The 15,964-nt window shown below is 40.1% G+C and overlaps 1 protein-coding gene across 1 annotated transcript in view; it reads left to right on the top strand.

Moving 5' to 3' along the window:
* CYB5R4 (cytochrome b5 reductase 4) overlaps window positions 1-13,860 on the top strand; it is an 84,487-nt gene extending 70,627 nt beyond the window's left edge. The window contains exons 13-16 of the mRNA XM_065888853.1: window positions 1,248-1,398; window positions 1,707-1,793; window positions 10,696-10,860; window positions 13,276-13,860. Of these exons, the coding sequence (XP_065744925.1) occupies window positions 1,248-1,398; window positions 1,707-1,793; window positions 10,696-10,860; window positions 13,276-13,330 (458 nt within the window). The 3' untranslated portion in view covers window positions 13,331-13,860. The remainder of the gene's footprint in view (window positions 1-1,247; window positions 1,399-1,706; window positions 1,794-10,695; window positions 10,861-13,275) is intronic.
* Window positions 13,861-15,964: the final 2,104 nt, after the last annotated feature.

Raw genomic sequence — 15,964 nt, 5'->3', positions numbered from 1 at the left:
ATCAAGTAACTTATAAACGATTGTTTTGCCCCGCCAAATGTTCCAAATATTTGGTCTTCCAGTACTGGGAATGAGATGCGCTGGATGGGGCATGTAATGCTCAGGTCACTAGATGCAGGTAGTCAGGCTGAAAATCCATTGCCATTCTGGCATGTGTGCTTTAATCTCTTGTGAACCTCATTAGCATCAAGTCCTTGCCTGAGTCTAATCAATTTTATGACATTGGAAGGACTGGACTGTGGACAAAAGTTATCAAGTTAATATCATTCTGTGAGGCTGCTTTAGTAAACAACCAGCTGACTTTTTCCTGAGGATGTCTGATCTTATGGTCCCTTTCAAACTATAACCAAGGAGCTTCTGTTACTTTCTAATGTTTAACTCATCAATTACTACAACATTCTTACTCTCCTGCCATGGACAAAAAAAGGGAAAAATTATGAGCATCCAAACATTTAAAAATAAACCAGACCATTTGAAATTGTTTTTAAAATATGGTCAGCTTTATTTTGTATTTTTAAAGTTACATTGAAAATTTCTGAAATGTCCTAAAGACAGTTCTCTTATATGAGTGGTACATAGCGATTATATCAACTGCATAGCAGAAATGGGTTTATTCAACTGTTTGATTGAAAATTTGGAAGTAGCATGCCCCAAGTACAGTTTCTGATCGTGCTTTGTCTTTATGGGAATTAAATGCAGAACAGCTCTTGTTTTAATTGATAGGTATTTTCAGAGATTTGATGGAGGCAAAGTTAGCACTTTTACTAACAACATAAGATATTAGAATACATTTCCATTTCAATTTTCTCTCCTACTACGCTTATTACTGTGGTTAAGAATCAGTATGTAAGTAGTGAATGTGTATTTTCCGCCCTATACTGTGCAAGACAGGTATACTCGGACTCTGCTTTTGAAGTGCCTAGTTTTAGTTTAGCAATCAAACCTTTATTGATAATTTGTAGTTAAATATTTGGCAATAGTTTGTATGTTAGAGACTCCAGTTGATTTGGGAAAATAATATTGGGAAAGGAGTATAATGAAATCTCATTATTAATTTGATTATAATGATAATTTGAGTATAATGACATACTTGGGAGCCTAATGAGTATTCTCAAAACCCCTTACATTCCTTAAAAACTGAGATGTAGGCTGATAATTATGCAACCTGTTTCTCCTCGTGTTCTTAATTCAGCTAGGTTAACGGTCTCATTTTTTTTTCCTGATTTTATGTATATTTCATTGTTTAGGAGATTATGTTTCTGTAAGCAATCCCGAGGGCAATTTAAAAATATCCCAGTTCCAAGACTTGGAAGATCTCTTTTTATTGGCAGCGGGAACAGGCTTCACACCAATGGTTAAAGTACTGAGTTATGCTTTGACTCATATACGCAGTCTCAGGTATGTCATTTTGTCTTTAATTACTACCCCTTGTAAGACTGCTAGATTAGTAGAAGGTATTCTAAATTGATTAAATACTTAGTGGACCTCAACAGACATGTTATCCCTCAGTCGTCATTTCTCACTCTTCTTCCTCCACTCCAAGCTGTTTTATTTACTTGATTCCTTTATTTTTGATATTTTTGGTTACCTAATTGGCACTAAAAAAACATTCATGCTAGTTCACTTTTAGACTTTCCATTCATGCATAATTTTAATTCTATAATCGAAATAGTACTTTTTGAGTTGTTGTTGTTTTTTCTTTTAAGGAAAGTGAAGCTGATGTTCTTCAATAAAACAGAGGATGACATAATTTGGAGAAGCCAATTGGAGAAATTAGCATTTAAGGATAAAAGGTATAAAAGTGGTATTAGCTCTGTTTTTAAATATTCATACAGGTTTAGTCAGTTGATACCCTGCCTCGTTTGGCTGGAGTTTTTAACTGACCAGGAAACTCCTTCAAACAAAAATAATCACTAATTCTCTTAAAAAAAAAACAAAAAACTAAATGTAAGTAATGTTAGTACACCTCTCCCAAAGAAATAGTTTGATAAGGTCAATGTGACATCAAATGTGTATCAATAAAATATATACTGGGCTTTATGTTTATGTTATGTTGTGTATACTGAGTTAGGTTTCATTGAAAATGATCCAGTGTAGCCAATTTGGTAATTCAAGATTTTCTTGTTATAATGGGGACAGATCAAATAAATCTGGTGAGGTAGGTTAAGCAAAAATAAACATGTTTTTTTACTACAGGATTTCTTAGAGCGTTTACTATGCCAGTTTCCATTGTGACTTTCCAAGAAGGGGATTCCTTCTGCATTGTTTAGCAAGATTCTCTTCATTTTTTTTCATTCACATTAACACGTATTAAATATCACTAGTGGTCCTCAGTACACACTTTGGGAAATGCTGGTATAGGTAATAGAAAAAAGTCTGAGTCAGGCTGAATTCAGTGGTAAAATGAGGCAGCAAGGACAGCAAGGTGGCAATTTGTTTCATTGAAAAAAGAGCCCTAGCACAGTCCAAGGAAGTGAGATAATTTAACCATGCATACGCCCCATCTCCCCTAAAGAGATATGAAAGCAGTTGGAAATTCAAAACAAAATTTTCAGAAGAAGAGTGAATTGGACAAGCTGTCATATTTCTGAAGCATTTTTGTAATCATTAAAAACTATTTCTAAGAATTGCAGAACTTCATAAGTCATACAAAATATCTGACGTAAGTATTTATGTTTATGACAGTGTGGTGGAGATAAAGTTCTAGACATTTTAAAAGTTAAAGACCTCAGAAATCCAGCTGTCCCAGGGGCTCCAGGTTCTTCTGATTATTTTCTGAACATCCTCACTAAGGTGATGCCGTGGTTCCTTCTAGTCTTTTCCTCCCTGTTGTCTCCCATCCTCCCCCTCTTTCTCTTTTAGTAAATAATTTGCACAAGTGAAGGACGACCTGGATTTAATCATCGAAGTGTTTTCTCACATACTTAAAACATAAACCTAAGAATATGTGCTATACTTAAGTAGTTGCACGGCAAAGAAATAGAAATTCCTGGGTTTTTCAAGTGTCTTTTTCACTAATTTTCAAAGTAGAAAATCGGAAGCAGCATTTATCAAAAAGCCTAAAGACCTAAATTCTGGTTTTCAGTCTACCCTTTACTAGCTTGAAACTGTATTCAAAAATTACGTAGCTCTGTGGGCCTGTCCCTTTATTTTCAAAATAGAATAATGACATCTTTCCTATTTACTTCATAAGCCTGTTGTGAGGACTAGAGAAGATAGTGCAAATGCTTGGAAATTGTGAAGCCCTGCCTCAGATGTTTGGGTTGCTGTTATGAAGGACCTCTGTATACATGTGTTCTTGTATTGACGGTTTGAGCTCCTGTTTCCTAAACAAGCATTTAAAAGACTTTAAGCAGACGTAGCTACACTTTTTTACCTAGGTTTTTTTAAAAAAGTATTTCTGGCAGTTTTGGGACATAGTATTCTTCAAGATAGTTTGCTTGTACAAAAAAAATTTATTTACTATTATTTCAGCAAACAGACATTGTACTCTTAGTCTATCCATTGATGTTAAACTCGACATAAGAAGTAATGTGTATACGTATAACTGAATCACTTTGTTTACACCTGTAACTAACACAACGTTGTTAATCAACTATACTCCAATGTAAAATAAAAAGTTTTAAAAAATTTAAAAAAAAGAGAAAGAATTGGTAGAAAGGCATGTGTTGACAGCTTCTGAACATGAAGTGCCCTTTAACAACGTCCCCTGTGTGTTTTGTTTTATCTTGCTTGGTCCACATAATTTGGGTTGCTGGAATTGCATAGGCTGCAGGACTGAGGATGAGGAAAGGCCCCTTCTTTTTCACTTCTGGATGACTGGCTCTAAGTGAGTGAGACGCTCCAGTGTGCTGGGAGGAGTGAGTGTTTTGCCTCTGGCCTGCCTTTATCCTCTCTTTTCTGCTCGCTCGCGCTCTCCCTGCTCTCACCCGCCTCCTCCCGCTACTGTGCGCTCTCTGCTCCCTCCCTTTCCTTCCACTTTCTGGAGGTACAGTCTCCTTGCTGGGGGCCCTCTACTGGCACTGACTTCCAGCGTCGGATAATCTGTGCCCCCCTGGAGACTCAGGGTCAGACCCTCCCTGGAAAACGCAAAGGCCTTGGGGTCAGACCCTCAGTGGGAAACACAGAGGCCTTGTGTATGTACATGGCTTTGGAACATTTGTCAGGAACCTTCCATATTCTCAGGTTTTATGCAGATAGAGGAGAAACCTAGCCTTAAAGGTTTACTGATGGCTCTCGGTAGTACTGTTCATTCAGAGCATAATTGTTGAGTCCCATACATAGAAGGAAAGTGAAAGTTGAAATTTAATATAAGGTAGTTTTAATTTGTCACATCTGTCATTTAGTTAACATTTAAGGCTTAATTTTTTTAATCTGTTAAACCACCGTTTCCTACATCTTGACTCTCCTATGTCACTGCTCGTTTTAGTAATAAAGTTTCTGACGGCAGAATGTGAAACTTGAACACATCTCCTTGGTTAAATTATTATGGGATTGTGACTATTAAAAAAATAAGTTCTATAGTTAAAACAAATGAAATACCTTACTCTCTGTAGGATTAGGACACAGCTTTCCATTCAATCCTTTGGGGAACAAGGAGGGATAGGAAAAATGTATACTGAGACTGATATATTATCTAATATTTTCATTTTCAGCAAGCATGCTGTGCTTGTCCTCAGAGTTTATCCAAATAACACAGTTGGCAAAGGAAATTCTTTGAAACATTGTTGTATGATGGAAACTTATTAACCTGTGACCTCGGGCAAGTCACTTGATCTGAGGGAGTTTCAGTTTTTCCATCTGTCATAGGGTTGTTTGGGAGTGGGGGCCATGAGGTAGCAGATGTGGGTGCCTCGCCCAGAATTAGCATATTTGTAGCATTCATTTACTCATCAATTTCCTGTGAGCGTCTCCCAGGTGCCTGTATGGGGGTATAACAGGGAACAGGATATTGTGTTGGCTTATCTTCTCATGCAATCCAGGGAACGGATCTCTTCATTTTCCCATGTTGCTAAACTTAACAGAATTGCCGAAAATAGGTAGAGCATTTGTACTCTTTCAGGATGTTTCTGTTTCTATTCAGTTTTCATGTCATTAAGCATAAAATTTCAACGGAAAAAAAAAAGTTGGCTTGCCTGAATTTTATCCAAATGTTTATTACACTTGACTGTTAACTCCAGTAGAAGGTAAATATGTACAGCAGCAGGTGTAGCTAATTACTTTGTAAACGGAAATTCAAATTAAATTTCACTTATCTCCGTCTCCACTACTGAGCAGTGTTGTGAGGCCTGGTTGACTCAGTCTTACACGCTGGTACTCCCCCCTCCCCCAGTAGAACGCACCCGCTCTGCGTTCTCTGCTTTTGCAGAATTCTTTTTGAGGTGCAGGACAGTTTGACAGTGAGATTGACTTCTGGATGGCATTTTGTAATATATAAATAGAATAAGTATTTCCCTTCCCTTTCAAAGCAGTCATGTTTGAAGATAATAACCTTATTTTCGTAAAGTTAGTAGCATATTCTTTTCTATAAATAGTAGAATTTGATGATTTGCTGATTTTCCCGTTTATAAAATTAATACATATTTGTATAGAAAAATATATAAGGGAAAAGATCACCCATAATCTTACCACCTAAGGAACAACATTATGGTTTGTATCCTTCCATTCTCTTTCTTGCTCTTTCTCTCCCTCTCTCTCTCACAGACACACACATACATACACACATGCACGCACTTATACACTTAAATGCACACATTATTTTTGTTTTGTATTTTTAAATAATGTGGCCATACTGACTATACTTTCTATAACTACATTTTTAGTGAATTGTGTGTATTCTATGTATAGAATACTCTCAACCTGTGGCTCTCGACCTGGAGTGATTCTGTTTCTCCCCGCCCGACACCCTGACACCCTAGGGGACATTTATGTCTTGAAACGTTTTTGATTGTAACAACTGATGGAAGGGGTTCCCCTGGCACCTAGTGGGTAGAGACTGCTAAGAGCCTACGAGAATGCTGTTAAGAGCCTCCAGTGCACAAGACAGCACAGGACAGCAAAGAATTATCCTGCCCAAACTGCCAGTAGCGCTAGTTGGGAAAACTCACACTACACCATGATTTTTAATAGCTGCATTGTATTTGGCCATTGAGTTCATACCATAATTTGTTTAACCAACCCTCTACTGTTTGACATAGCGAGTACAAATTTTTCTGTACCTCTCTAACTATGCAGGATAAAGATTCACCAGAAGAATCACTAAGTCAAAGTGTACCAAGGCCTATTGATCCACTTTGACAATAGCCTCTCGAAGGTAAAGGTTTTTCTATATTCTGGTATCAGTTTGGGGACCAACAATGTGTAAGTCCCATTTAAGACAGCAAAATCCAGTGATTCCAGAAGCACAAGTAAGTTAAACAAGGTGCTTGAACGCCTTTCTTTTTCCCCAGCCTGTGAGGCAACTCAGATATGTGGGCCCCTAATCTGGACCCTGTATCACTCTCTGTTCCTCCCAGATGTTCCTCCAGGGGTGGTGTTTTTTTGGATTTTCTTTTTTACTGAAGTATAGTTGATTTACAATATTGTGTTAGTTTCAGATGAACAGCAAATTGATTCAGATATATATTTTTTAGTTTATTTTCCATTATAGGTTATTACAAGGTATTGAATACAGTTCCCAGTGTTTTTTTTTTTTTTTAAAGTTTATTTATGTTTTGGCTGCATTGGGTCTTCGTTGCTGCGTGTGACCTTTCTCTAGTTGCGGCGAGCAGAGGCTACTCTTCATTGCGGTGGCTTCTCTTGTTGCGGAACATGGGCTGTAGGCACGTGGGCTTCGGTAGTTGTAGCACGCAGGCTCAGTAGTTGCGGCACACAGGCCCTAGGGCATGTGGGCTTCAGCACTTGTGGCTCGTGGGCTCTAGAGCGCAGGCCCAGTAGTTATGTCACACGGGCTTCGTTGCTCCGTGGCATGTGGGATCTTCCCGGACCAGGGATTGAACCCATGTCCCCTGCATTGGCAGGCGGATTCTTAACCGCTGTGCCACCAGGGAAGTCCCAGGGGTGTGTTTCTTGGAATGTGTTCCTTGAAATATTTATGTGTTCCCCCTAAAGGGCTCTATGATTAAATAAGTTTGAGAAATAATGTATACTATGTTATCTTCTTGAAGTTTAATATTAACTTAGCATATTCAAGGCTTTGAGAAATTCTAAACAAATCTATTTAACTTCTCTTAACCCAGTAGTCCCAAACGTATTTGCCAGGTTAGCCTTTTGTTTTCATGGACAACCACTAACATTTGGAGGAGCACACGTGTTTAATCAGATTCGTTTTGAGAAATATTTTTAACCCGTAGCTATTTATTTTGTGAGCTGTGTTTCCCATGAGCAAATAGCAAGTTTTTCTGCAGATTCTAGTATTTTTCTTTAGCTAGAGAAACCAGGAAAAGCTGGGGCCCCAAATACTCTGAAGTACTACTTTGTGGGCAGTGAGAAGCCACTGAAGCTTTAGCAAAGAAGTTGTGAGATTGGATCTGGGTTTTTAGGAGAACTAGTATAACAAGGATATGCCAGATAGTTGAGGGTAAGCTTATTAGAGTAGCATCTTAGACAAGAGATAGAAGGGCCGGACCTGGAGTTGTGGCAGTAAAATTGGGAAGGCAGGGCTATGTATGTTTGTTTAAGAAATAGGAAGGAGTGGGTCTGGGAAGCTGACTGCCTGGAGGAGGAGGGAGTACGCTGTTGAATGACTTCAGGCTCTGCATATGGTTTAGACTGAATGCATACGTTTATATTTCAAGATTTTTTAATCTCAGGTCATTTATCAGCCTACTTTAAAGTAATTTGTTTTGGACAAGCTTGTTTACTTCCATTGACATTTAGACCTCATAGGCATTCATCAGAAGCAGGCCTCTCCCTCTCTCATTCTCTCTCTCTCTCTCTCTCTCTCTGTCTCTCATGTTGCTTTGCACTTTATGGATTCTCGAAATTTATTTTCAGGTAACCTTTTCAAGAGTCCCAGTCCTTTCTGGCACTTCTGAAATCATAGGGCAGAAAGGAGTTTCAGGACATTTGCCAGTGCGTCCCCTCATGCCTCAAGGCTGTAAATGCTTCAGACAGTAAGTTGCCCTTCAGAAAAATTCAGAAGCAACCATCCACAGTAACCATCTGTATCCTGATATGGTATAAAAAGCCCTTCATTCATGTATTCTTGAGTCTTACCTTGGGATTGCTCCCGCTCCAGTGAAAGCTCTTTTCCAGGGCTGTGAAGGAGAAGAGAAACAGGAGAGCATCCTCCTTACAATCCCCTGAAAATTGCATCCATGCCACCTGGTCACGTTTTCCACTGAGAGACCCAAAGGTATACCCGGGGGACCAATATGTGAATAAATACAAAATACATGAGGAATTTATACCATTTATGTAAGGATCACAGTTATTTTTCACCCTTTAGTAGATGCCTGCAGAAAGCATGCCACTGATTAGGCTTTTTTTTTTCTTTTTAAAGCATCTCACTAAAGGAAAATTAAGATTTTTATTCAGATGACAAAGGACGCCAGTATTGATTTATATATCTCAGCAGTTTTATTCCAGTGACAGGCTGATTGGAAATAGAGGCAGAGGAGACTATCTTTTATTTGTAATTTAACAAGGCAGTTGCTATATTTTATTGCATTGTCTATGTATAATTAGAAATGTCTTAACATAGTGGTTCCACAGCTGCTTTTGGGTCCCCTTTGATAATCTGATGAAAAGTTATAGACCTTCTTCCCAGAAAAATGCCCTTACAAATTCACGTACATTTTTATATGTAATTTCATAGATGCCAGCATATGGCTTTGTTCTTCTGAGTATAGTGTTTATTTTTAACCAATATGGCTTCTTGTTAAATAAATTCCTTTTTTCATTCATCAAGTATTTTTTGCACACTTGCCTCAAGCTAGATCTGGATACAGTATGAACAAGACAGGCCAGGACTCTGGCCTCATGGAGCAGCAAACAAACATCACATTCCAGAATTACGTAACGCTATCTTAATGATAAGTGCTGGGAAGGAAAACATGCTAGTAAAAGAGAGTATTCGGGGTACTGTTTTATATAGGGTGGATTCCTATTGCTGCTAAAGTGAAATGGGAACCTTGAAGGCAAGAAATAAAACACGTCTCTGTTGGGATTTTAAATATAAAATCAGAATATTAGAATTGTAAGAGAGCATATAGTTTTCCCACCTTGTTCCACAGATGGACCTACAAGCCCTAGAGGCTGGGTCTGGTGAGAGCTGGGACGGGTTCTGTAGCCCCGGCTGGCGCCCTGAGCTGGTCTGTAAGCTTGTGCTGGCCCGTCCGCTCTTGGGAGCGTTCACCCAGCTGCAGCCCAGCCAGGCGAGGACCACAGCTCCAGCCATGTCTTGCTTCTGTTCTGATGTTTGGCTCCCAGGGCCACCTCGCGAGAGAAATTATTCGCTTCAGCGTTTCCTTAAGATTGAGATTAACGTATTACTCAAGTGGACAATGTAGAAACACATTCGATCTGATGCTACTGAAAATGATAAGAACTAACTGTTTGCAGAAATGGAGCAAAGGGAGCAGGTAGAGCTTAGGATTTTGAATGTGCTATGGCTGTTCATCAGCAGTTCACTTAACAGATTGCAGAGCTGTGGGAAGAAATGGTCTGTTGTTCCCTTGTGAGGCTTGGTTTGATGTGCTTCTTTCTGATCGTAATTCTGTACCCTTTCTTTTCTTTGAAATGTTTCACTCCATAGTGTTTGAGTGCCTCCTGTGTGATGGCCACTAGGGGTGCAGTGATAAGCCAAGCAAACATGGTCCCTGCTCTCATGGAGTTTCTGGTCTAATGGGGAAGGGAGACATTACTAGAATAATCACCTTGGTGGCCACATATTTACAGCCTGATAGAAAGGCTACAAAGAAGAGGAAAAGGGAAACATTTCTACAACACATGTAATTACGAAAGGACTCCAGACTGGTGGGGCTGCAGTGCTTCCCTGGAAATGATGCTTGAGCTAAGAAACTGAACAGTGGGGTGTGGTAGAAACATTACAGAAGGAGAAAGAGAACAGGCAGGGTGTGGCGGTGAAGGCTGAGAGAAGCAGAGCACAGAGTTAGGAGCTGGGATTGGGGAGAATTTGGACGTGGAGGGTGAGGCAGATCAGTCCTGGGTTTCTGGTTTGTGCAACCAAATGGACTGTGGTGCCATTCACAGCAGTGACATCGGGTGTGGCACAGGGATACTGTAAGTCAAGGTTGAAGCCATGAAGACAGTAACAGTAAGAAGTCAGATAGGCCGTTGGTTATCGGGGTCAAGGACTTATTGGAGGGGTTTGAGTCAGATGAAAATGTACATGTCACTGGTCGTTGCTCTTTACTGTGCTTTATACAAGCGAATTATTAATAAAACTGTGGAGTTCTCTGAGATCCTTCAGAGATCTCTTTCTAATGAGTTCAATAGAAAATGTCAAATTATTCTCTTATCTGTAGCAAAAGTTTATCTTTAGTAAATGTGGATTTACCTGTATTTGCAAAATGTTTGTTTACATTCTGTTCTAGTGGTTTGCTAGCAAGCGTGTCAACCTTCATATATTCATTTGTTCTCCAGGGGAGAAAAAGATGCGTTAGTGAACTGGAAACATGTTCATAATGTATTTAATGTAATAGACTTTTAAAAAATGTTTCTTTTCTCCAGATTTGACCTTGAATTTGTTCTCTCAGTACCTACTTCTGAATGGAACGGCAAACGGGGATACATCTCACCAGCTCTGCTTTCTGAATTTTTGAAAAGAAGTTTAGACACGTCCAAAGTCCTCATCTGCATTTGTGGACCAATGCCATTTACAGAACAAGGAATGAAGTGAGTAGCAACGTGGTAGGAGAGAGAATCCCAGCACCGTGAAATGACGACCTCCTATAAACAGCAGTTGACGTGGCTCTCATTTCTTCCTATTCATATGAACATGCACTTCAGTAGTCTGTCACAGCATAAGAAAATAATAACAAAGTGTTTAATCTGCGTGCAGGTGAAGCGTCGGAGGCCCGGATTATGCACAGAGTTAGACGTGAACACAAAAGTCAGACACAGCCAGCTCTTGATGGCCTCTGGTAGTGGCTGGTAGTATGGACGCTTTCACGAGATTGGTGCCAGATAGTTTGGGGGACTCAAACTATAGATTCAACCTCCTCTTCCACCAAAGCTTCATAATATATAATAATTTTTTAAAAATATAATAAGCAGTGTTCATCTCATTGTAGCTTTTGATCTTCCATCATTCTCTGCAACTGGGTGAGCATTAATCGATAACACAGTGAGAGAAAGCCAAACAGCAAGACAAAAACCAGAGACTAGAATATAAATAAGCCAAGACCAAGAGTTGAACTCCACACAAAGAACAACCAGTGGTAGTGACCATCTTATTTAAAAATCACCTTGATCTTATTTAACTCTAAAATGATACTTTAAAATATTTGGTTACATATAGCCACTACTGGGTTTCTAGATGACTTTAAAATATGACTGCCTTAAATGCCCTGCATTTCCTTGTTTGGTATATGACTGAACCTAACATTTGCTAGGTAATTTTCTCTCTTGCTATTTTATTTTTAATTTTAATTATGAAAAAGACAGGCGGTATGTCCGGAAAGGTAGGTTGGGTTCAGATAGTGAGAGGCTTGCCTGCCGCACCACGTTGGCCCTCGTAACTCCTGTGCCGTCCTGTCGTTTTGTCTGAATGTGCGTGTCAGCTCTGGAAGCTGCCACTTTGGGTTGGTATCCCAGCTCCACCACTTAGGGTCATGCTACAATCATCAGCTAAGTGTCCTAGGGCCAAAACCATCTAAGCTTTCGTGCACTCACCTGTCCGAGGGAATAAATGATAATATTGGTGCAATGCTTAGCACGGTGACTACAAAGAGTGAGTACGAAGTAAATGTTTATTATTTTCAGCAGCATTTTATTTATTTATTTTTCCACCTCCTTTTTTTTGGCCATGCCACATGGCTTGCAGGATCTTAGTTCCCCAACCAGGGGTCGAACCCATGCTCCCTGCAGTGGAAACGTGGAGGCCTTAACCACTGGACCGCCAGGGAAGTCCCCTTCAGCACTATTTTAAACAGAGCTACTTTTAAGATTTCAGTCTCCATTTACAGTATTCTCCAAGTTGAATTATACTTAAGCAGTATTTCTGCTTCTCCTGTTCAGTGGGAGAAAATTACGATAGAATGCTAGGGGATCAAGTCCTTACTTCAAAAACTGGTGAATAAAGAGGAAGAAAACCAGCATTTATTCTGCCTTTTCTGTATGAGTTATACTACTGGATAACCACATAATAGATGAGCAGAAGTTATTCTTTATAGAATTCCTCAGCTGATAGACGAATAAAGAATGATAGGAGTAGAATATCACCAACCTCGGTCCCTAATGAAACTAGTAGATCTGTACATAGATCACCAGTGGTGGTTAGTGTCCAAAAAGAGAAGCAACCCGGTATTATGTGCCTCCTGATGAAAGAGCACTACGAAGTAGTCTTGTCGGAAAGAATTGAACCTGTAACTGATGAAGCCTCTCGATCCAATTATTAAATTTGGGGAGATCAAAGGAAAAAGGAACATTATTAAAGTAAACCACAGGGATGCAGCAAAATGAGAACTGTGGGAGACTCAACACTTAAAAATCTGATTTTGTCAACAAATAAATTGAAGGACAGAGAGAGAGAGAGAGATGGAGGGGATGTTATAGATCAAAAAATACCCAAAAGAGGGGCTTCCCTGGTGGCACAGTGGGAGAGAGTCCGCCTGCTGATGCAGGGGACACGGGTTCGTGCCCCGGTCCGGGAAGGTCCCACATGCCGCGGAGCGACTGGGCCCGTGAGCCATGGCCGCTGAGCCTGCGCGTCCGGAGCCTGTGCTCCGCAACGGGAGAGGCCACAACAGTGAGAGGCTCGCGTACCGCAAAACAAAACAAAACAAAAAAACACAAACCCAAAAGACATAGAAACCAATCACAGTGAGTAGACTTTAATTGGATCTTGATTCAAACAAACTTTAAAAAATTATGGCATCTATGAGACAATTGAAAATGTGAACACTTACTAGATACTAGATGATATTAAGGAATTATTGTTAATTTTTTAGAAGTGATGATTGTGTTTTTTAGAAAACACATGCTAAATGGGGAAAATGAAACAATGCTGTGGTTACGAGGGTAAACTCTGATCTTGTTTATTTGTAAACATCTTCCCTAAGAAACATGTGCTTTTTATTTGTTTTTCAGGTTGTTGCATGATTTGAACTTTTCCAAAGATGAGATCCACAGTTTTACAGCATAATGAAGAGCCGTCATTCAGCTGTTTTAGCTAAATTTGTGATTACTTAGGGTTTTTTAAAAGAACATTTTTGTATATAGGTTAACTAGAATCCAGGTTTTAGTTTCTTAAATGAAATCAAATGTTTCTTCACTATAGATACCTTGTTGACTTTATTTTGTACCATAACTTATTTTATTACTGATATTTGTCCTGGAAGGTCAATCGTGGCAACAAGTATATACAGGATTCTTTGTGTTAGGAATCACAAAGTTCCTTACCATTTAAACTGTATCGCTGTTCTACAGTAAGCTCTTGTGTTTTATGACATGATAAAGCAAATGATCATTTTGATCACGTTTCTATGCTGTAAGATGTCTGCTCAGCATTACAGATTAAATTTTACATTGCACTGTCAACTCAGGAAATGATCCTTTACGTCCTTGTTCTTACTATGAAAACATGGAACGTTATAACTTAAGCGATCCAAACATTTTGTGTGTCTATGGCCTTGATACAGAGTAGAATAAAAAATATTCTTAAGTACTTTTTAATCTTTGTGGTAGAAATGTGTTTGAGTGCAACAGTATGGGTTAGTGTCTATGGGGAATTTTAAAAGCAGCAATAAAAGATTCTGGAGACACTTCACACACGCAGCTTTGGATTATATGTGTTTAGAAAGTTTAAGACAACCTTGACAACTCTTTTGATTCTTAGCCAAAACTAGAGGCATCAGGAAAGATAATGAAAGTATAGCGTCTGGTCTCATGGTCTAAAATAATCATTTGGTGCTTTGGAATAGGTTAAATTTAAATTCTTTTTGAGCCCATCTAGACCAGCTGGGCAAATGAGGGACACTCCGATCCTAAATGGTACCTTCCCTGGCTGGCTGCTTGCCCCACAGCTGGCGGTTCAGCAGGGAGCCCTCCTAAGCTCTGCTGTGTGGACATCTTATTCTCTCTCCCTGCTGCTGTGTGCAGCCTTCAAAAGCTTTCACAGATTGGGATTCTGCAAAGGGTATCAAGAAAAGCCATTGTATATACTACCAAGTGTAAAACAGACAGCTAGTGGGAAGCAGCCGCATGGCACAGGGAGATCAGCTCAGTGCTTTGTGACCACCTAGAGGGGTGGGATAGGGAGGGTGGGCGGCAGGGAGACGCAGGAGGGAAGAGATATGGGGACATATGTACATGTATAACTGATTCACGTTGTTATAAAGCAGAAACTGACACACCATTGTAAAGCAATTATACTCCAATAAAGATGTTAAAAAAAAAGAAAAGCCATTGTGAGCTTTTCATGAGGAAACTGTGTTGGATGCATAGGTGGCTATGCGTAAGCGAACTTAGATTTTACAGCCATATTCAGGATGGCAGCATTGCTTTTGCTTTTACAGAAATCGTTTACAAACGATTTGGTAAATAGCCAAGTCTTCACTGAATGAATGGTGTACTCAGGAGGAACACAATATTAACATTCCTCAAATTACAAACCCCCAGCCCAGGAAGCTCCCCAGGTGCAAGTGGCTGGATCAACACTTTCTTCTTTCCCTGCGTCTCCCTCCTCCATGCATCGTCATTCACTCAGGCCGGAGGTGGCCATGCTCCCTGTGGCTAAGAGGAACATTTTCTACCTCTGCCTTCCTGCCACCTCTTTTTTTCTCCCCTAAGATCATGAACTTTCCAGGCACACCTTTTTTTGTAGTTTATTAGTAATATATCTGTTAATTCTACCTTAGCTCTCTCATCTTTTCTACCCTCCTTTTTCCTCTCTCCTCCAAACCCTTTTCTAATTACCTACAGGTTACTCCCTGTTTGTTTCTCTTCCTCAGTCTTCTTACTGTATTTTAAAGCAAAAGAAAACCCATGAGCATCTTCTGAACGTATATGTTAATAATTCCCAAATTGGCATCTTTGAGAATCAGCTGAGCTTCAGTTTTCAATATCCAGTTACCACCTGGGTGTTCCACAAGCCCCTCAAATTCAATGGATGCCAAACTAAGCTTTTGCCGTGACCATCTTGTAACCAAACCGGGTTAATGTTTGGCTGACGCTCAGCAAGCCGAAACGCTGAGACGCCACGGATTGCAGCAAAGAGAGGGTTTATTTAAAAGGCAGCCGGGTGAGAAGACGGGAAAACAAGTCTCAGATCCGCCAAAGGGCTCAGGGGAATTACGGGATAATGAACGAAGAAGCAGGGCCGTCTGAGGCGTGGGGAGCGTGGGGAAAGGTGACCGGGAAAAGGTGGGGGGTGATTGTTGTTCTGCGCAGGCGTAACGAGGCTACAGGCTTCTTTCTGCACGTTCAAGAGTGGAGGCGCTTAGCACGAGCTGAGGGTGGAGTTTTCCACCCTCTGGCGTCAGAAGGTCCCTGCGTGGCCACTCATGTGTGCCCGTTTGGAGGGTCGGTGGTCCTATCCAGTGTTAACCAGCTGAGCTCCAACTAGACACAGCTGACTCCAAGTTCCTGGAAAATAACTCGGGCAGATACATACCTTATTGTTTAGGCTTCATGCCGCTTGGAGGACATGCAAAACCACCTTGATCAGTGAAGGCAGCTGAAGTGGATTTAAGCAAACCCATGGTTTCAGTCTCTCCCAGGTCTATTCCTCCTCTTGAATTCTCTGATTTACTGGTGCTACCTTCCACCTAGCCAACCC

Source organism: Phocoena phocoena, chromosome 12 (genome assembly GCF_963924675.1).
Source record: "Phocoena phocoena chromosome 12, mPhoPho1.1, whole genome shotgun sequence".
In the NCBI taxonomy this organism is placed as follows: domain Eukaryota; kingdom Metazoa; phylum Chordata; class Mammalia; order Artiodactyla; family Phocoenidae; genus Phocoena; species Phocoena phocoena.
Note: the sequence above shows the minus strand (reverse complement) of the source record. Positions and strands in the feature narration are given on the sequence as shown.